This window comes from Balaenoptera physalus (assembly GCF_965194825.1).
Source record: "Balaenoptera physalus genome assembly, chromosome: 13".
Taxonomy (NCBI): domain Eukaryota; kingdom Metazoa; phylum Chordata; class Mammalia; order Artiodactyla; family Balaenopteridae; genus Balaenoptera; species Balaenoptera physalus.
This window is the reverse complement of record NC_138892.1, coordinates 61,869,710-61,890,406: the sequence shown is the minus strand read 5'-3', so window position 1 is coordinate 61,890,406 and position 20,697 is coordinate 61,869,710. Positions and strand designations below refer to the sequence as shown.

The following is a 20,697-nucleotide window of genomic DNA, read 5'->3' as shown; positions in this document are numbered from 1 at the left end:
GCCCCTGTGGACTCCCTTTTCGCCACCTTCCCACCACACCCAACCAGATACATTTCATCCTATTTCTTTAGTTCCCCTAAGAAAGCTGCAAAATCCACCCTCCCCACCCAGTCCCTCTGCAGATCAGCTCGTTGCTTCCCCCCTAGAGGGAGCCACATCCCATGAGTTTCCATCACTTTATTTGCAAAAATAGAAAACTCAGCAATATGCGACACAGCGGGGTGGAGGGGAGATGTAAACAGGGGAGGGGACAGCACCCTGACCCCCCCAGAGAAAAAGGGGAGCCAGTGGGAATCTTATTTGGCAGCTAAATACAAACTGGGGATTGGAGGAAGAAGGGAGGGGTCACAGGGGCCCTGGGCTCCCCCTCCCAAGACCCCTGGAGGAAGGGGTCAATTCCAGGGTGTAAACAAAAGCTAATAAATAAATAGAGGCTTCCTCTGGGTCAGGGTGGGATCAGCTAAGCAGTGCCCACCCCCCCTCTCCCTGGGCCAAGCTGCTCTGGGGGTCACGGGGGGAAGGCACTAGGGGGAGAGGGATCCCCTGGCCCCTCTGTAGTGTAGGAGGGTTCCTGCCCCATGGCTGAGATGGGGGGCAGGGGGAGCCCAAGGCACATGACAGGACTGGGGGAGGGGCTTGTAACTGAGGGCACAAGGTAAACTCTGGGCCCAAGCAAAGAGGTGCAGAATGGACCTGCCTCTGTCCCTTTCACCCTCTGGCCCCCCACAGAAATGCAGGGCCCGACCTGCCCCACCCTGACCTGGCACGAGGATGGGGGCACAGCGGGCAGCATGCACCCGGCAGTTGCCTTACGCAGCATTAGGCACCAAGGACAGGGGCAAGAGGGTGGGCTCAGCCCTCCCCCTACGCCCCCCTCTTTTGGTCTCTAGTGTTCCTATTTGCTCCCAGAGGCCTAAGCACCCGGCAGAGGAAGGGGCTGTGGAATGGCAGGGTCTTCCTCCTGCCCTGGGGAGCCCGGGACCCTGGTGTCTGAGGGGCAGTGCTGAGATTTTAGAGTCCAAACCCAGGCTCACCCCTCTGCCCTCTCTCCTGGAGGGAACAGGGCAGGCTCCCAAGACTGGAGAGGGAGCCGGTTAGAGCAGGAAGGGGATGAACACGGAGGCACCCCTGGAAACTTTGGCAAAAACAAGGAGCTCAGTGGAAGGGGTGGGGAGAGGGCAGAGCAGGTCCTCCCCCAGTCACTGGCGGTGTCTGGGAGATGGTCAGTCTGCTGCCTGGAGCCCCCAACCCGAGACAGGGGAAGTCAGGGGCCCTGGTCAGGGTGGGGGCTGCGGCCCCCTCTGCCCTGGTCCCCAGGAACCTCATCCTCGCTGGAGGCCTTGGGGTGGGGGCCAGGCTGCGAGGAGTCGTCCTCAAACATTTCGGGGTTCTCCAGCATTTCTCGGATCAGGGGAGGCATCGGGCCCGGAATCTCCATCTTCAGGGTAATGGCCCTTTCCGCTCCTGCAATGGAGGGACAAGGAGGTTCGGGGGGGCTGAGGTACAGCCCCTAAGGCTGACACCTTAACCTTGCTGGACTGCCCTCTAACTCCCCTCTGGGGGCTCCCAGCACAGGCCTGCCACCTCTGTCACCCTCTCCCTATTCTAGGGTTCCTGGGGACTGCTCCTCTGCCTGGAGCCTCTGCCTGTCTTCTCTGCCAAGCCTGCTGCCCATCCGTCCCATCCTTTCAGGCTGTCTCCTCAAAAATCACGTGGTGCCCAATTCCAGCCCCACTCCCTGGACACCCCTCCCCCAATGTCCATAGCTTGCCAGTTGTTCCCAGGGCTGTTCTTAATAACATTTATAATTAGAACTAATATTTATCAAACACTATCTGCCAGGCATCCTCCTAAACCAGTCTTGTCAAATAGAACTTTCTGTGATGAGGGAAATATCTCCTCTGTCCAGCGCAGTAATAACTGGCTGCACAGGGTTACTGAGCACTGGAAATGTGGCTACTGCAACGGAGGAACTGAATTTGTAACTCAGTGCAGTTCTAAGCCCATCGTGTGTTAACTTGTTTCATCCTCACAAAACTTAGGAGGTAGGTGTAAGTCTAGCCCAGTTTACAAGCAGAAAAACAATAAAAGAAAGGCACTTGCCCAAGTGTCCCCACTAGCATGTGGCCAGAGCTAGGATGCTCGCGTAGGCTGCCTGGTTCTCACCCACTCTGTTCTTGTCTCTGCCTGACCCAGGAGACCAGCAGCTCCGGGAAGAGAGAGGGGAGGCTCGCTCCCGACTAACCCTTGGTGCTGATGCCCCGGAGGTCAGTGATCTTCATGAGCATCCTCGGGAACATGTAGGGCTGGCTGGGCCGTCGCCGCCGGGCATAGAGCCTCAGGGCTTCCAGCAGCGGCTCCTGAAGCTTGTCCACTTTCTCAGGCTCCTCCAGGTCCATGCGGTCTGTGGGGAAAAGCACAGGGGAGTGAGAGAGGAAGAGATGGGGAAGACAGTGACAAGTGGCCCTGCCCTATGGCCCTCCAGGCCCCAAACTTTGACCATGAGCCCCACCCAGGACATCTCCCCTGTTCCAATCCCTTCCCCGCCTCTGGCAAGAGGTTTTCTCTGGTAAATCGCTCCTGCCCAGACCTCTATGTCAGCACTAGTATCGGGGGTCTCCTCAGCTCCCCCTGGCTCTTCCCCTCTTCTTGTCCTTTGTTCCAGGCTGCCAGGGAGTCTGTACTGGAGCTGAGGAGTCTGTGGATGGGACCAAGGTCTCCCGCCAGGTGGGAGATCAATCAGGTGTAGGGTGTGGTGGGAAAGTAGTCCGAGCAAACGCCAGGGGGCGCCCCCGCACCTCCGCAGATGAGGCAGATGGCACTGAGCAGCCCTGTCTCTGTATCGTCCATCTCCAGTGGCAGGAGCTGCCCAGCAAAGGCGAAGACGAGGTCTGTGAGGGGCCCGAAGCCAGCGTTGTGCATCTGGGTCCGGTTCAGGGTCAGCCCGTCAGAGAAGGTCATGGTGTCCTGCTCTGGGGTGTACCTTGTGCAGATCCGCAGCATCTGGAGGTAGGCAGGGGGCAGGATTAGTGCTGTCTCTGGGAAGGAGCGCTATGGGGGTGGGGAAAAGAGGGAATGAGGTGCAGGTGGAAAGTGAGGAGGTTAGGTCCTGAAGGAGGGCCACCTGAAGCAGGCAGGGGGAGCAAGGCAGAGAGATGGAGGGTCTGAAGTTGGGGGAGGGAAGAGAAGTCAGAAGGAGGCAGGGCACCCAGAAGTCTAGGATCAGATCTCAGGGGCAGAGATGAAGACAAAAAGAGCTTGGGTTTCGAGGAGATCTGGGGAGTCCCAGATTGGAGGAGGGGAAGAGCGATAATGAAATCTCTGTGTGGACCAACTCCTTGGTCTCATATGAGGGTCAGGCTGTGGCAGAAGACAGGCCACGGGTCTTAACTTACTAGGATGTCCAGGCAGGCAGCCTTGAGCAGAGTGATCTGGTCAGCAATGCTGAGCCCTGTAAAGCCCGGCAGCCGTTTGGCAAACTCCACAATCTTGATGATGCACTTGGTGGCTAGCTCGCTGAACTTATCCCACAGCCCCAGATCCAGCTGCACCCGGTGGTCTGCACTGGAGTTCTGCAGGAAGGTCCGGTTAGAACACAAACGAAGGCCTATCCTGGGGGGCTGTCTTCTTTCTGCCAATACCCCAGGCTCTCCCTTCTGCATTCGGATGCCCTCCTTGTTTGTCAGCACCGGACCATGGCCTCCAACACAACCCCTACCCATTCTCCAAAGTCAATGGTCCCCTGCCCTCACTGGGGCCCTGCCCACTCCTCACCGTGGTGTATTTGCCCAGCTGGCAGAGCGAGGGGAAGGTCTCCTGATGGGCTTTGCTGACCTTGGTGATGAGCTCTTCTAACTGGGGGCTCAGCTCATAGCTGTCAAGTGACCCTTCTTCCTTCACCTCTTTCTTCTTCTTGTTCCGATCATTCCGCACAGCTTGGGGGTGGAGGCGCAAGGAGAGGATCGAGACCCTCAGAACCTCCCCCTGGGTATCCCCTCTTACCCTAATTTAATGTGCTCCTGAGCATCCCTTCCCTGGGACCCTGGGCAGGGCCTCAGTTTCCCTATCTCCTACACTAGCTCCCATTCCCAGGCTGGCTCTCCCCAGCCCCACCCAGGGCCTGCAGGCCCTGCTCCCTCCCCAGGCCCTTCGGCTCCATCCTGCCCTTCCTGTCACCCTGCAGGAGCTGGGGAGGGGGGGCAGGATATGCAGGCAGCAGGATATCCACTTATAGCCTTGGCAGCACAATGGTGCAGGGGAGGGGGGGCACCCCAGATCCACCTCAGGCTCAGTCGTGGGAGCAGGGGAGGGGACTGGCAAGCCCCCCTAACTTCCCCATGAAACAGGGAATGTGCACTGGTAACCCCCATTCACTCATTCAGAGGAAGGGTTAAGCTCTGAGAAGGGAGAATGGGAAGGGGTGGGGTCTCCTGGGTGAATGGAGCTAATCAAATAGGACTGGCCAGGGAGGAGGCACAGCACTCCAGGGTGGCTGGAGGCTGGACTGCAGAGGTCAGGAAAGTGGGGGTGGCCAGTGGGAAGAGGGTGGCAACCACAGGCTAGGACAGGAGCACTCCTGCCCAGGCAGGCCTAAGGGCCTACCTTCCTTGGACATGCCGACTTCAAAGCACTTCTGTAGCCGGCAGTACTGGCAACGATTCCGGGTCACCTTGTTGATGATACAGTTTTTGTCGCGGTGACATGTGTACACCATGTTCTTCTGGATGCTGCGGCGGAAGAAGCCCTGGAGTTGGGGGTAAGGGAGGAGGGTCAGTGAAGCAGGACGTTGGGAGTACCAGCCTCTCACAGGCCTTGCAGGCCTGAGCCAATCTATTAACCACCTCTGTGCAAAGCAGCCAGTCCCCTCCCACCTCAGAGGGATACCCACCCACACACAGTGAGTCTCTGATCTCACGCAGGTAACTGGGTGCCCAGTGCGCCCGCCTCCACCACGTACACACCTTGCAGCCTTCACAAGAGCTGACCCCGTAGTGGTAGCCAGAGGACTTGTCATTGCACACGAAGCACGGCTTGTAGACCCGGGGAGGTGGAGGGGGTGAGGGTGAGCTGGGCACCATCTCCTCTGAGCTAGTGCTCTGCGTCTCCACCGCTGCGGGGAAGCAGTGATGTGAGGGTCAGGGAAAAAGGACCCCTCAGATCTCTAGGCACCCTCATCAGATACACACTGCCCCCCGATTCCCACTTCTTCCTCTGGCTCAGCGGTGACAACACCATCGCCACCACAGTGATTTAAAGTCCCAACAACCCATATACAGCCCCATAGTAAACACGTCCAGAAACCCCTAAACGACCACTATTACCTCCCAGTCTGGCCATCTCCCCCTACAATAATGCCCTACGGGACACTGCTCAATTCTCCAAATTCTAGGTCGAGGCCATCCCAGAAGTTAAATTCTCTGGACCTCAGTTTCCCCAGCTACAAAGTAGGTGTGTTACGCCCCGTGGCTCTGAATTCTGTAGTCACTCCCTCTCACATCGGGTCCCTGCCGGGTAGTCTCCCTCCTACCCTTCTCCTCCTCATGAGGCCATAGATCTGGGTGTGAGGAGGCAAATTCCAGACCACCTGTGGCTAGCACCTGGCTAAATGACCTGCCGGGAGGCTTAGGAGGTAGAACAGAACCTCATTTTCTCTCAAGCAGTACAGGGTAGACAATCCTTGAGCTTCTCCCCCTCATATCACCCCCCAAATAATCGCCAGTGTCCTTTTCCCCAGAAACCACTGAGACAGTGGAGGAAATGGGACACAGGTATTGGAAAGGTAGGTTAGGGCATATGCAACAGCCTTATTTTACACCCGAAGAAACTGAGGCCAAGAGAGAGAAGCGACCAGCCCAGTGCCACACTGCCAGTTATGGTGGAGCCAAGGCTCTCAGGTCTTCTAACTAGATCTACGTGACCTGGCCAGGAGTTAGAGAAGTTGGGAAAGGGAGACAGGTATTTGCTCAGATTCTCAGGTCTAGAAGCTGCTGGGGGTGTAGCAAAGCAGAGAAGTCAGGCGACAGTGGGTAAACAGGGCTGATGGGGGAGGGGAGCTATCTCTGGACCCTCTGTGAGCCGTGTCTTCACTCCTAAACTTCCCCTGCAAATACCCAAACACAGCTCAAAAGAGATCTCCGCCCATGCCACGCACAGTGTGGGGGGGAGGATGCCCTCTGTTTGGGAGGCTGCTGAGTAAACCTCTTTTGGGTGTGTGGCTGATCTTCAGAGGCTTGAAAAAAAATCTGTAAATTAAATTATTCAACCTGTAGGACCAGTTGCCCAAACCTGGAGGGCCTAAGTTAATGCAAGAAAACCCTAAGACCCTCCCTAAGGAGTGTCCCTTGCTTGCACCCACCTCATGAACACCTTCTTCCTTCTAACCTGCTGTAGCCCACCTGGTCAGAAGTCCACCCAGGCCACCAGAAGGACAGAAGGAAGGCCCGGACGCCGGGGTTCGGGCTAGCTCCACCCTCCCCACAGGAGGAAAGCCCTCCCCACCCCCCGACACACACAGACACTCAATTAGCATAAGAATCCAGTTGGAGTGAGATTCCCCAATGAAAAAGGAGAGAGGAGGGGAGGAAAGGAGGGTGCCTGGAGTCTATTCAGGACCTGGTGGGAAATGGGGGGGGGCGCTGGTGCTGAGAGATGGGGGGCGGGCTGGAATGCCTTTCAGGATGGTCCCAGTGTCCTCTGAGGGCACATGTGCTGCCCACAGGCCAGTGCGTGGGGTGGTGCTCACTCGGCGCTGACGCCCTCCCTGCCCGCAGAGCGCTGCCTCATTTCCTCTCTTGCAAAAGGGCCTGGGTGTGGTCAGACTGGCATGGGCCAGTGCCAGCCAATTATTATGAGACTGGGGGTGGCAGGGAGACTGGCCCAGGGGCAGCTTTTCTCATATGCGTGGTACTGTCGCCCCTTCTCAGAACCCCTCTGGCACACTCCCGTCCCTGAACCCTAAAGCGCAGCCCAGTAGCTCTGGTCAGTCTGGGAGCGAAGGGCGCAGGAAGGCTAATCGTTGTCGCTCCACTGAGATTCCCTTCTCAGCCCTGGGCAGAGACCCCAGCACCAGGGGGATGCCGCTCCTGGCTAAGCAGGGGCCCCTGCAGGGGAGGAGGGGGGTGGCTCTGGGGTTTTCTCCTTTTAAAGCCCAAATTGCTGAAATTGAGGAAATTCCTGGCCAGGCTGAGCGGAGCTTCAAACAAACTCTTTATAACCGGCTGTAAACACTCCCAGCTGCGAGGCCCAGGGCTGAGAAGCCTGGACTCACAATCTGACACACACCTCCTTGGAGACACTCTCACACGTCAACAACACACGGGGCACAAAAGCAGGTACTTTACCAATGGGCTCCTATACCCCAACGGGACCCTGGCACAGAAGAACACCCAGGCGGGCACAGAGGCACACTCACTCCAGCCACACCGTGGAGCTGGATGCACAAGTCATAAGGAGGACACACAACACCCAGCGCTCGCTTCACAGTTGCAAGCGAGAAGCTCTGCCCCCAGACAAACACCCATGGCCTGCCAACGCAGCACCAGGACACCTACGCTGCCAAATACAAACACACCAAAGGACCTCTTTCCTTCCCTGGTTTAGACACACAGGTCTAAACTACTTTCTCTCTGAAAGTGTGTGGAGCAGGCCTGAGGCCCCCCAAGACCCTAGAGGCCAAAATTGTTGGTCCAAACTGAAATGCAAAAACATACTGCCAGCCAAGTCCCACGGGCTTCCCTGGGCCTGAAAAAGACAGGGTTCCTGCCCAGCCCCCACAAAAACCCTTCCTGGGAGATTCTCTCCATCTCAGCACCCCTCCCAACATACCCCATGTCCCCATCCTATTGGGCCATGAGAGAAGGTTAAGAATTCACAAGGATTTGGTGCAAGGCAATAGTGCACGCTTTCCCCGCCCTTTAAATGCTACGCTTTTCATTCTTGCCCCACCCCACCTCACAGTACTGTCTCCTGTTTGCCACCTCCCTCTTCCAGTCTCCCAGTTGTTAAATCTGAGCAGCTCTGCCCTGCAACCAAAAGACCAAAAAAAAAAAAAAAAAAAAAAAAGCTGATCTCGTAAACAGCGCTGCCGAGTGCCAAGGAGCGAGGCGCGTTGGCGGGGGCTCAGTGACCCCGCGCGCGCACTCCCCGGGCGCCCGCCGCCCGCCCCTTCCCAGCGTGTCCCCCAGCCCCGCGTCCCCGGGCTCCGAGCGCCGTCCCAGCCCCGGGGAAATTCGGGGGTGTTCCAGGCTCCCCTCCCCACCCCCCCCACCCCCGCCAGGCACTTCAGCCCGGGCTTCAAAGCCGCCTCTCATCTGGACTTCATTTTTACTGCCTCTCAATCCCCGGCTTTTTATTACCGCTCTGGAAAGGGGTTCCAGGGCCCCAGGCCTGGCATCTCCCATTTCACAGAGAGGGGAAGATGGATATTTGGGGACCCAGGAGTCCCGCTCCCCCGGCCGCTGCCACCTCCAGGCCACTCCTCACCGTAACACCAACTTTTCTTGAAACTTTTCGCTTCCTACTGAAGTTGTGGGCTCGAGCCATAGGAAAAAGTGCACACAACCCTATATACATTTCCTAAAATTTGTTTTCTCAATGGGGGAGGGGGACGCCAGAACCCAGCCTGGCCCCGCTTGCGTGCACAACCCCTTACACCCCGCACGCAGCACACACAGAGGGTGCACGCTCGAACACAGCACTTTCCAAAACCGCCCCCGCAGCCACGCAGGGCACACGCCCTCCCGGCCTCAAGTCACAAACATCCCCACACGGGGCCATGCGGACCTGCCAACGCTGGTGGAGGGCGACGCTGCGTGGAGAGACCCTTACGCCCACACCCGCACCGCCTAAGCGAGGCGCTGCACACTCCAGGGATGCACACGCTCTGCAAATAATATTTTTACACTCGCGACTTCCCACATGGACTTTACAAACGCCACTCACGGTCCTGGGTGCCATAACCCTCCCGGGCCACGGACCTGCCGGCACAAACTACCAACGCACCTCGGCCTCTCCCTATCCCCGGGAACTCTGGAGGGTCACCAACCACAGGTCCTAGCTATACACCCACCATAAAAAACACACACACACTCCAAACACTACTGCACACACCCAAAGGAGTCGCTGAGGCCCCCACGTTTAAAGGGCCAGTACCTCTTTCCTACACACCCGTCCCTCACATGGAAAGGGTCAGAATCTCCGCTTGCAACCCAAGTCCACCTTTTACACACGGAACGAGACAGCCGCTGCCTGTCCTGCACCCCGCACCCCACCCCCAATGTAGGGCTCGGGTACCTACATTGCAGACTGGCGGGTTGCGGCCAGGCAAAAGACTCGAGTCCGGCGAAACAGGAGCTGCCGGTGGCTCTGCGCAGCAAGCCGGCCCCGGGTCCGGCCGCCCCGTACAGCCGTCGCGGACCCGGGGCAAACGTTTCCATGCAGTCGTACATCGCGACCCGGCTTGGAGGGAAGCTGGGTGCTAGGAACACCGAGGACCCGCAGCCGATTCCCCCTCCTCCCCCGGCGGCGCCCCGCTCCTGGAGGGGGGGAGGGGGAGGGCTAGCGTAGGGCGCCGGGCTGCATGGGGGGTAAGGGGTGGGCGGGGAAGAGGGGGATCCCCAGCAGGGGAAAGGGACTGGGCGGGGCGCAGAGCCGGGGCTGCAGCTCCAGCCGCGGTCCGCCTCACTCTGGGCGCCTCGGCGGCTAGCACTGGGGAGACGTTTTGTAAAAGCGAAGCCCGGCGGGGTGGGGGGTGGGGCTTGGAGAGCTAAGGGGGCCGGGCACCAAGATGAGCAGAGCTGGGAGTGGAACACACGCACTCGCACCGTGGCGCGCTTGCTTGCTTAGACGCACATCCGTGCATGCATTTATCTTGGCAGGCACCACGCATTTGCAAATATGCAATAGTGCACATGCATGTCTGCACGCGCATAAAATTAGAGGTGCACACACGTTTTTGCAAACACACCTGGCTCAGGAGAACACTTGCAAGGATTCTCTCTCCACAGCTCGGAGGCTTTGCAAGCTTTTGCACTTAGGCGCATGCCAAGGTCGGGGATGGGGGAAGGAGTGGAGAAACCGAGCACACGCATTTCCTTTCGAGTTTCCCCCTCCCCCAGCGCTCCTTTTTTTTACACAAGTCAGTACAGGCAGGGGTGTCAAGGAGGACTGGGGAGAGGGAACATGGAAGTTCCCTGCGCGCGGCACTTCTCCAGAGCCCAGGGACCTGCACTACCTCCACCCGCTCATTCCCAGGCCTGGCTCCTCCCTCTCCCTCCGCGCGCGCGCTGCAGGGCCGAACATTACATTCCTGCGGCTCGGCGCGCGCGGCCTGCTCCTTCCTTCCCGTCCTCCCACCCCCGGTCGGAGGGCCGGAGCGCGCTCCCGCCGTGAACTCTCCGGGAACCCCCCTCGGGGCGGGTGGCCGGGCGCGCTCACCTCCTCCTGACCCGGCCCCGCCCCACCCCGCCCAGGCCGTAGCCCGCGCCGCCGCGGAGTCCCCCCGCCCCTCCTGCGCAGCCGGAGTCTACCCTTCTTAGGCCGAGGAGTCCTCCCTCCGCCGCGGCCGGGGCTGCCTCCTTCCGAGTCCCCCAAGCCCCATCCCGCGGCTGACACTCCCGGAGCTCCTCCAATGCCCCTTCCTCGAACCTGACTTCAGCACAAGACTCCCACCCCAAACTGCTCCCGCCGTGCCAGCTGCGCCTCGGACGACACTGCCTTCCTGAGTGCCAGCTCCCCTCCCCCAGAGTCGCTACCGTGCCAGTCGCCCCCAAGTGCCAAGTGCCTTTTCGGCAATAACTGCGCGTCTGGTCGGTAACTGTTCTCAGAGTCATTAAATACCCCCACCAGTGGCAAACTGCCCCTTCTCCCCTTCAGCGCCACACTTGGTGCCCTTCGGATCTCCGAGGGCCGCCCCACTCCTCCCTCACGGGCCCCTTCCGGGCACTGAGTGCCCTCGACCGGCGGAGAAGGGGGTGGGGGGGCGGGAGTTTGGCCACGTCAAGAGTTTGCCCTCGCCGAGCCGGGCCGAGTCGGGGACCCTGGCCCCGGGACAGCGCCAGCGGCGGCGACTCCCGGAAACCGCCCCTTTCCCCGCGCCCCGCCCGCCGCCCGGCCGCCCGGCCGCCCGGCCGCCCGGCGGGCCGGCCCAGCCGGCTCTGTCAGCGCCGCTCACAAGGGGAGTGCCGGGGGAGCGGGAGCGGCGCCCGGCCCGGCCCCTTCCCCCTCCCGGCGGCGGTGGCTGGGCCAGGGCGGGGCGCGCTTTTCTAAGAATCTGTTGTACCGGGTGGGGGGCGCACTGGGGTGCCGCAGGAGTGGGGCGCCAGTTTGGAAGAATAAAGAGCAGGAAGGGGTGCCAGAGAAGGCGAGGGAAGGGAAGGCAGGCGCGGAGGAGGGGCCGGGGTGGCTGCCGGGGACTGAAGGGGGCAGGGCTGGGAAGGAGGGCCTGGTTGGCGGATGGGGGGCCGCGGGGTGGCAGGGCCGACTCGGGGGACTCGTAGCAGGGATGAAGAGGGAATGCATTGCTCTTTCCAGTCCAGCCTGAGCTCCCTGCTCTTGCCCCAACCCCAAATACCCCATTTCTGAATCCAGCCATCCCCCACAAAAAGAAAAAAGGGGTGGCAGACTTCTGAATCAGAACCTGGCCAGTGGCAAAAAAAAGTCAATTAAGTGCAAAATGGGGAGTACCCCCAAAACAAGGGGAGAAGAGAGCCCTGATTAGTCAACTCTAGGCTGTCAGTCCCCCCCACCCTTCCCCCTCCGAAATCTGAAAGGTCCCAATTAAGTCAGGCCTGCCTGGTTGGTAATTAGAACCAGAAGTGGCCAGGCCACAGGGAGGGGGGTTGGGAGTGGGGCACAGGAGGAGTGGGGGGAGGGCTCCAGGAAGTCATGAGTTCTCAGTAGCCCCCTTTTCTCTCCACCAGATGCACCCCACTCCTCATCACCCCATCTGTGTGTGCTTCCCAGGCATTGCAGGGAGAGGGGGCTTTAGAAGGGACCAGGCATTGGGGTGTCAGGCCCACCCTAACCTCCAACCCCAACCCCCCATTCTAGACAGTCTTAGCCTTGAGGAGAAGGTAAGAGGATGGGGGAATCTAGTGCCCCCTCTTTTCCCCAAAGTCCCCCCAGCCCTTATTGCAGCAATTAGACCCATTAGCCTTCTAGCATTTCATGGGAACCAGATGTTCTCCACCAGCCTGGTGGGAGTATGAGGGGGGGTTGCTGCCTGACTCACCCCCTTCCCTATGATCCCCACCACCAAGGCGCACCCCTCCCAGCTAGAGCCCCACAAAGTCATGGCCCCAGAGGCAAGGAGAAGTGTACCCCTCCCCCATTAATGAAGCCTTTCGCACTGAATCTGGTGTGGTCACCCCTCAGAGCCTCTACCACCCTGGCAAGGATGAATTTGGCCAACGAGAGGCTCTGCGGGGAGGAACAGCTAACCCCTTCATCCCTCCTTTCCTCCCCTCCTGCCACCTTCTGGAAGGGGCTTGAGGATAACTGGCTCTGAATTCCTCATGCTAAATTCTCCTTTTCTTCCAGAACCTTCCCTCAAAAAACTGAAGTGGGGGCATTTCAAAGCAAAGAAGGCCCCACCCCAAGGGTAAGTCCTAACTTAGGAGTCCCACCTGAAGGGCAATAGGAGGGGTCTCTGGAGGAGGGGGCAGCAGTGGAGCGAAGGAATAGGGAGGTGTGAATGAGGGACGGGCCCCAAAGCAGGAGTGCTGGGCAGGATGGGGGCTGGGACCGGGGAGGGGGCCAGGAGAGGGGGGTGCAGCCTGGGCCCCAGCGGCGGCGGCTTGCCCAGCTCCCCCCGCCAGAGAGGTTTCCTGTTGCAATCAAAGCCCCGTTTGTGTCGGCCTGGAGCTGGAGCCCGAGCCTGAGCAGGAGAGACCAGGGAGGGGAGGGGAAGGAGGCAGTCGGCTGGGTTTTTTTCCTGGAGGAGGCCTCGCTGCCGCCTGCTCACCACCGGTACCGCCCGCTTAACAAGGCCCCTTGCCTCTCCCGGAGTCTGGGTTCTCTCTGTGTCTGCGCCTTTCAGCCTGTGTTATTTCCCTCTCATCTGGTTTAGGTCTCTGAGTCTCTCTTTTTCAGTTTCTTTTAAGTAGAACTCTTTTTCTTCCTGTGCCAGCCTGCCCTCAGTTTCTCCATGTGACTTAGTATGGTGCAGCCTGGGCTCCTTTGCCCAGAGACACTATCACCAAGTTCAGAGGACAAGCAGGGCTAGGCCCTCAGGACACCAGCTATCTCCTCAAGAGGGGGAGGAGGGCAAGGCTTCCCTTCCCTCCCATCACACTCTGTTCCCTGCAGTCTTGATAAAACAAACATACAACACACCAGTGTTCATAAACATGGAGATACATGAGGACACAGACACCAGGGTTTTATGCATGTGTGTGAGCAAGCACACCCAAACCTGTGTGCGTGTGTGTACACACACACACACACAGACACACACACACACCCCTCCGCTTTCCCACGCACACAGGCCTGTGCTGCCCCGGCGGCACGTGCTCCCCTTCCCACTGCCCTCCTCCACCACGAGGTTCTGAGACACCTGCCTTAACCACTCAGGCCCCTAGAGCACCCCAAGAGATGGAGCAAGACTGCCCTTCTCAACATGGATGTCTCCAAGGTGCTAGGGACCCCGCAGTAGGATTCAGGAGCCAGGCCCAGGGAGAAGTTCCAGACTCCTTCAGGGACCACCCCACCTCCCTCCCACAGACCAGGGGAGAGAGGCTGAAGAGAGAGACCCAGACTCCATGTGAGTGTGGCTTTGGCATCAGACTTAAGCCTCCAATCCCCCTCCATTAGATGTCCCAGCCAAAAAGGGACAGCAGGGCAGAGAAGTGAGAGAATACACTTTCCCCCTTCAGCCACTGTCCCACCTCGGGAGGTCTCCCAGACTCCGGGATCCCCTCCTCTCCCCACTGCTCCCTCTCATTCACCACTAGGTGCTGCGTGCCCCACTCCCATGCAAGCTGTCTGGACCCAGGCCTTCCCCTCCTCCCCACCCCACTGCCCCCTCTCTGCCCAGGCCTGTCCCCCTGCTGCCAGCCGCACCCTCCCCAGCTACCTGCCCTGGTTCTGGCTCCTCCCTGGGATTTCTTCTTTCAGCCCCTCCTCCTGCAGGGCAACCTTTGGGGATACAGCCCAGTCTGACCCCTTCCCCTACCTTGACCTCACTTTGAACCCTGACCTTGGTCTCAGTGTGTCCAGGGCACAGGGGCACATGGAGAACTTCACTGGGGACTGGCTACTGGCTCTCAGCATTCTCCCCGCCACCATTCTCTGTACTCTGCCTCCTCACTCACCCTCCCTTAGCTGCCTCAGGAACTCGGGAAAATCAAGTCCCAAGATACTGAGTTGTACTGCCCTCTGCAAGAAGTACATTCATGTGGGGAGGGTGGTTCCCTCCCACCCCCCAGACCCTGGGACAGATTCATGGGGTGCAAATGAGGTAGGGGAAGCCCAGCCGAGGTTTCCAAAAAGGGGGGCTTTGTGATCTCTCGTTCACCTGCGTGCCACCCAAATAACCCCTGTTGGACTACAGACAGGCCACCGGCAGGCCTCACCAAACCCCAGACACACCGTCAGCAGCCCTATGAAATACTGCCTCAATCTTCACACTGACTCTTTGTTGCAACCCTGGAATTCTGTATGTGAGCAGTGTCTCAGGGCCATGCTGTGCACACACAACTGCATATGGCCTCTCACACACGCACACGCCTTCTCTAGATGAGCAAGCTCTTTCCAGCAGAGCTGCCAGCCAGGCCTAGTCACCCCTTCACACACACACACACACACACACACACACACACACACACACACACACACACACACAACTCTCGGAGTGCCTGCTCCTAAAGGCAGGCCCCTTCTCTCCACCTCTCTCTCTCTCTCTCAGCTTGTGGAGCTATAAAGGATGTGTCTTTATCTTTTGGTCTTTTCTTTTCCCCCTGTCTTTCTCTCTCTCTGGAACTGCCCCTCTCTCTATCACCTCCCCTTCTATCCAGGTGGGGGCTTCTCTATGCCAGCTCCCGCACTGACCCTCTACCCCACAGAGGCCAGCATCCCAGCCTTCCGGCTCACGGACACCCACGCCTGTAATGGCCTAGCAAGGAGGAACAACTACCAAGTGGAAGGAGAGGGGATCCAGAGGGACGAAGAGAGGCCTAAGGCTTGCTGCTGTCAGCACTCAAAGGCTTCACCCAAAGAGGGCAGGCCTGAGGGACAAGTAGGGATCTGCACAGCATGTGGGCACCGTGCCAGACCTAGAGAGAGGGGAGGAGTCCACAACCCACATGGCTGGAGCAGAGGATGCTTCTAGAACACCCCCTGCACCTCCCCAGATTACTTAATGGTACAAGAGCTACCTTCTTTGCGACTGTTTCCACCCTCCCCAGAACCAAGAGGGAAGTTTCCTGTCCCTACACATCTTTGGGCACCTGGCACTAGGTTCCTTTCCTCTTTCTGCAGCCTCCCCCTAATTCAGAACAATTTTACCTCTTGATCACAGAGTTGGGGTATTGGCCTCCCAGACTCCTCCGTTTCGCAGCCTGGCTCCCCACACCCCGCACTGCAGGCAGGCAGCAGCCTCAGACTTCACCAGACCCACCTTTGGTTGCCCATACAAAGGGGTTCTCCCTGCTAGTTGAGTCATTCAGGAGGCAACTGCAGAGCCCCAAATTTTAGGTGTGCTACTTTCCCATTCTAGTTGCACAGGAGAACTCTCATTTGCAAGCATGTCCATTTGCTCCACATCCAAACCCCCTCGTGGCTACCGCTGTCACCTCCTCCATTAGATCAAACCCCCAGCCCTGCCTGCCTTCCTCACTGGGGCACCAATTTTCTCTATCATCCACCCACCAAATGCCCTCCTGTTTCCACTTGCCCTCATCCCCCAAGATCCCTGAGACTCACACAGAGAGGCCATCTCCTTGGGGAGGTCAGGCTGGCCCAAGCCCCGGAAGCTAGGACTCAGCATCTCGAAAGGTGGAGACCCCCTGAGTGCCCCCGGGAAGGCGAAGGGGAAGCCAGCCCCTGGGTAGCCAGAGCCAGGCCCCAGGGCACCAGGCGTAAAGAGTCGCTCCTTATTGGTGGCCATGGCCGCTGCAGTGTGGGAGGCTGAATCCCCTGGGGTCTGCAGTGGGCGGGGGACTTCTTCAGCCACAGCCCCCGCCCATGCCCACTGCCCTGGCCTGGGAGGCTCCGTGCCCGCCCTGCTTGGCCTGCTCACTGGGTCTCCAGGACTCCTAAGGAGAAAGAAAGGAAAAGGAGGAATGAGAGAATGATCACTCTGAGGTTCCAAGCCCCATGGCCCTCTCCCAGCTGGAGTCTTTTCCCTCCTTGCCGCCCTCTGCCACACAGTAGGGGAGGCAGGGCAGGTGCTGATGCAGGCTCAGAGAAACTCTCCTGGAAGGGTAAATTGAGTTTCCAAGGTGATTGATGGTCTTCAGACTCCTGGCAGAGAGGACTCCTAGGCTAAGAAATGACCATTAAACACCACCATGGGCTGGACACTTGATTTAACCCTCACATCAATCCTGTGAAGTAGGAATTATGATTCCCATTTCACAGATGAGGAAACTGAGGTTAAGGGACTAGTTTAAGGTCACATGGCTGTAAATAGTAGAGCCAAGATTCAAACTCTCTACCATCCTGGAGAAAGCAAACATATCTGTTTTAACATTTTTGTTAAAAAATGTTACACCTCTCTGGACCACAGACTCTGGAGCCAGACTACCTGAATTGATGCCCACCACTTGCCAGCTGCAGGACCTTGGATGTATTAGTGTTACTTAATCTCTCTGGGCCTCAGTTCCCTCCTTTGTCAACTGGGAATCATAATAAGCCTCACTTCATAAGGTTATTAGGAGGCTTAAATAATCTACCATATGTAAAGTGTCTAGAATAATATAGGGCACATACTAAATGCAATATAAATGTCTCCTGTTCTTTCTCTTTGTACCTTCTTTTCCTCCATACCTCTCTTCTAATTTGCATTTCCTTTCTTTCCACCTTCCCCTATACTCCCTCTCCCGTTTTCCCCTCCCAGTTCTGTCTCTGTCTCCAATTATCCCTCACTCCCTAACCTCTCTTCAGATCCACAGAGGTTAATGGAAGCCCCGCTGTGTGCCAGGTATGATGCTAAGAAGCTCCTCTCCCTGTCCTTAGTTTACTTTGCTTCTCCATCTCTTCTCTGTCTTTTCTGAGCCCTCTGCTTATAGGAAGCCCTCCCTACATCCTCCCCTCCCTCAAATGTAACCTGACCTCAGAGGTTTTTAACCTGAGCCCAAGGGAGGGGGAGGGGAAGGAGGGAAAGAGGAAGTGGGAATCCTAGGGCCAGGCAGGTGGTTCCTCTCCTGATGTTCTGACAAGGGAAAGGTAGGCTTTCCCAGGAGCCTCAGAACCACCCACCTGTCTAGGGAGTTAGGGGCTAGGTAAGGAGAGTCACCCCAGCCTGGGTGCCTCCTCTACCAGCCAGAACCATAATGGACTAGATGAAGAAGGACAGAGAAGGACCAAGAGAGAGTGAAACACAGAGTCCTCGGGGTGGGCAGGCCCAGAGGTAGGTGATGGGTATTTTGCATCTCTTTCCATCAGTCTTTGCTTCTAAGATCAATATCGCTCCGTCTTTGTACCTCTGCTTTTTTTCTTCCTTCCTTTTCTATCTCTCATCTGCCTTGGCCTTCAAGCTCCTGAGGGTAAACTGTCATGGAGGTTACAGGAACTCAGACCCCAAGCCACGACCCTTCACTCAGTCCCAATGCGTAAAGCAGCCACTGTCCCTCACTAGCCACCACCCAGATCCCCAGCACCCTGACTCTTCAGCCCAGTGTCTCCCCAAGCCCTAAAAGTCTGAGCTATGAGCCCCCAGGGTCCATCTCCTTTACCTTCCCCTATTCCCTGAAGTCCTTGTCCCAGGTTAAGCCCAGGTAGAGCCAGGAGTCCGGGCCCCTGAGGCCCCTGGGCCATAGCTCAACAGGCTGGGCCACATTCCAGGTGGATTAACCCCTCCAATGCTAAGGATGAGAAGCTACTAGAGGTCCCCCCCACCCCATCTTCCCCAGACTGGCTTAGACTGAGAACCCGGCTTGGGGCTCCAGCACTCACTATCTTTGCTTCTCACCTGGGGGTGGGGCAGGAGGACTCCGAGGGTCCCAGAGAGGGATGCTCAGGCCCCTGGTCCTTACGGAGGAATGAAGCTGTGAGTGAGCCAAGCTCTCCCTGGCCTTCCTCCTATTTTGCCTCAGAGAAAGAACTTGAGAGTTGAGTGAAGAGAGGAAGGGGACAGAGATGCATCCCAGTTCTGAGCCTTGGTTTCTCTGCCTTGGCTGGGAAGGGAAGGGGAGGGTCCTAAGTCCTGGGTAGAGGAAGGGACCAAGGAATTGAAGACAGTGGTACACAGCGTAAAAGGAAATCCTAAACTAGGGACCCAGAGGCCTTGGTACTTTGGGGGACCTGAGGAAGGGAGAATGTACTTCTTTCCTCCCAAGATGCCACCTCAGACTGAGGGGGGCTGACCAGGGGAAAGGGGCCCTTGCGAAGTTGCTTCTCTTCGAGCTGAGGTGGAGCTGAGGGGAGGGCATGGATGAAGGGGGCTGCTGGATGGAGGGGGGTTGGGGGCGTCTCTCTGCTGTCCTGCCCGCTCCAGAGCCTGGAACAAAGCTGCTCTTGTCGGCTGCACTCCACCCGCTGCCCCCCTCCCCTCTGTATAAACACGACCACCTTTTTCCATGACCCCATCCCCAGCCTGGGCAGAGAACCCAGGCATCCTCTGCTCTAGCCTGGGCCCCCAGCCTGCTCCCCAGGAGGCAACAGTGGGCTGGGTTTCCCTGGCCTCGTGCCACCCTTGGGGGAGTCCAGACCCTCGAGTCTCCACCTCCCATTACCAGGTGCCTTCCCTCTACCTCACTGGCCCCAGGGAGGGGCAGTACCCAGGAGGCAGGCAGGCAAGGCCGGTGGAATGTGTGTGGGCATCAGAGGGCATGGGTAGGGTGGGGCAGAGGGGGGAACTGGAGGTGCCAGTTGGGTGGCTTTCTGAGCCAGGGGTGGGGGTGTGCCGGGATGGGGGTGTGTGCCCTGTGCTGCCTACTAGGCTCTAAGCCACGGCGTGTGTGTGCATGTGTGTGTGAGTGTGTGTTTCCCTATTTGGGATACCCAAGCTCCAGGCACCCTTCACACACTGCCTCCTGCCCCCTCCCCTGTCCTCTCTTTTCTCGCCTCCAGGATATGGGACACTGCCTGTGGTCCTCAACCCCCAGTCAGCATCTGAGGAGTGATGGTAAGGGGTAAGGGCAGGAGCCTCAGACCTGAGGACTCGGATGGTAGCTGCCCTGGATGTGGGCCCTGAAGGGGCACAGTCGTCTCAGGTTCTTGCCCTACAGGCCCCTCCTCGGGCTCCCCTGCCCACCCCCCCACCTCACCCCCCCCCCCCCCCGCCCAAACCTGTGTACTCTTACTCTCTGGCCACCTGCAGAGATTCTCTCCTACAAACTGGGTCAGGTTGAGGGAACTGGGCTGTAAGTGCTAGAGACAGTGAGGCAGCGTCAGTGAGGCTCCAGGACTGGAACTCCCAGGTCCCTGCCCCAGTCTCCCTGTTCTTCCTTTGTACCATTTGGGCTCCCCTCAAGAATACTCCTGAGGAGCCCCCGACCTTGGCTGGAGGGAGCCCGGACTCACACCCAAGGTTGCGGATATGAGAGAGGGAATCCTGCACTGCGGTTCAAGGCAACTTCATAGACCCCTATCCTATCCACTTGTCTCTCCAAACTGCTGGACCCAGACGGCCAGAATCACTTGCCTCTGGACCTTTTCCTCGCCCTTCTGTTGTCCAAGCTGTGCCATTCCACTAGGGAAGGATCAGCGTGGACCAAAAATCCTCCCCTCAGATTCCCCAGGGAAAGCCTCAGGGGAGGCGGATGGTGGACCTTCCACGCAGGAGGGGACCCTATCTCCCCTCACACTCCAGGCACAAACATAGGATAGAAGGCCCCTGGCTGAAGACTCTTCCCGCAAAGCTCTCCCCGACTACTCACCGCAGTGAAGGGTGGATAAAGCCCAGCCCAGCCCAGCCTGTCTAAAATCTTCCCCATTCCCTTCCCACATCAGGGCTGACCCCCAAGTCGGGGCAGGAAGCCCCCCTCCACCCCTGCGGACAGCCGGACCAGCGCGGGGAGGAACTGAGCCGGCGTGGCTCCCGGCGCCCCCGCCCCCGGCCCACCTCGCCGGAGGACCCGGGCGTCCGCGGCGGCCGAGCCTGCTTCCCCGCCTGACTCACCTGGAGGGGGAGGGAGGGGGAAGGGAGGCCGCCGAGCCCCGAGGTCCCGGCGTCGGGCGGTCGCGGGGATAGAGCGTCGCAGTGGCAGGGGCTCTCGGTGATGGGGGGCTCTGGGGGGGCACAGACTCTAGGCTGGGACGGTCCCGGGGCCTCTCGGAGCCCGCCCGCCCACGTGACCGCCCCAAAATATCCGACACATTTTCTCCCAAACCGCACACTGACTCTGCAGGCGGGGACACGGAAAATATTTTCTTTCTTTTTCTCCCTCCCCACCCCCCCACATCCCTCCCAGCCTGGCTCCCTCCTCCCCCTCCCGCCCTCGCTCCTCCCTCCCCTGCCGCCTGCCCCTGCCCGGCTCCCTCCTCGGTGCCCTGGGGCTGGGGGGCGGGGGGTGGGGGGGAGGGGGCCTGGGCGGGGCG

General features: G+C 58.8%; 1 protein-coding gene across 5 annotated transcripts; it reads right to left on the bottom strand.

Annotated features, from left to right (window-relative positions):
• Nucleotides 1–162: 162 nt before the first annotated feature.
• RARG (retinoic acid receptor gamma) lies at nt 163–20,517 on the bottom strand. Of its 5 annotated transcripts, none has more exons than XM_082422360.1 (9): nt 20,279–20,515; nt 15,919–16,250; nt 4,962–5,110; nt 4,603–4,744; nt 3,775–3,935; nt 3,396–3,572; nt 2,799–3,003; nt 2,246–2,404; nt 163–1,464 (listed from the first exon to the last, which is right to left on the bottom strand). In XM_082422360.1, exons 2-9 carry the CDS (start codon nt 16,100–16,102, stop codon nt 1,265–1,267), a joined length of 1,377 nt encoding a protein of 458 aa, XP_082278486.1. In that variant the 5' UTR covers nt 16,103–16,250; nt 20,279–20,515; the 3' UTR covers nt 163–1,264. The 5 variants fall into 5 exon arrangements, with proteins under 5 accessions (XP_082278486.1, XP_082278488.1, XP_082278489.1 ...); XM_082422361.1 differs by having other exon boundaries at nt 1,303–1,496; nt 20,279–20,517; XM_082422362.1 differs by lacking the exon at nt 3,396–3,572 and having other exon boundaries at nt 20,279–20,517.
• Between the last annotated feature and the right edge of the window lie 180 nt (nt 20,518–20,697).

Excerpts from the sequence above, each read along its gene's own strand:
- RARG (XM_082422360.1), bottom strand. The coding sequence starts at position 16,102 with ATGGCCACCAATAAGGAGCGACTCTTTACGCCTGGTGCCCTGGGGCCT. Across the intron at positions 3,936-4,602 it reads AGTCGGCATGTCCAAGGAAG|CTGTGCGGAATGATCGGAAC; the intron begins GTAGGCCCTTAG and ends TCCACCCCCAAG. Across the intron at positions 3,573-3,774 it reads AGCTGGGCAAATACACCACG|AACTCCAGTGCAGACCACCG; the intron begins GTGAGGAGTGGG and ends ACCTTCCTGCAG.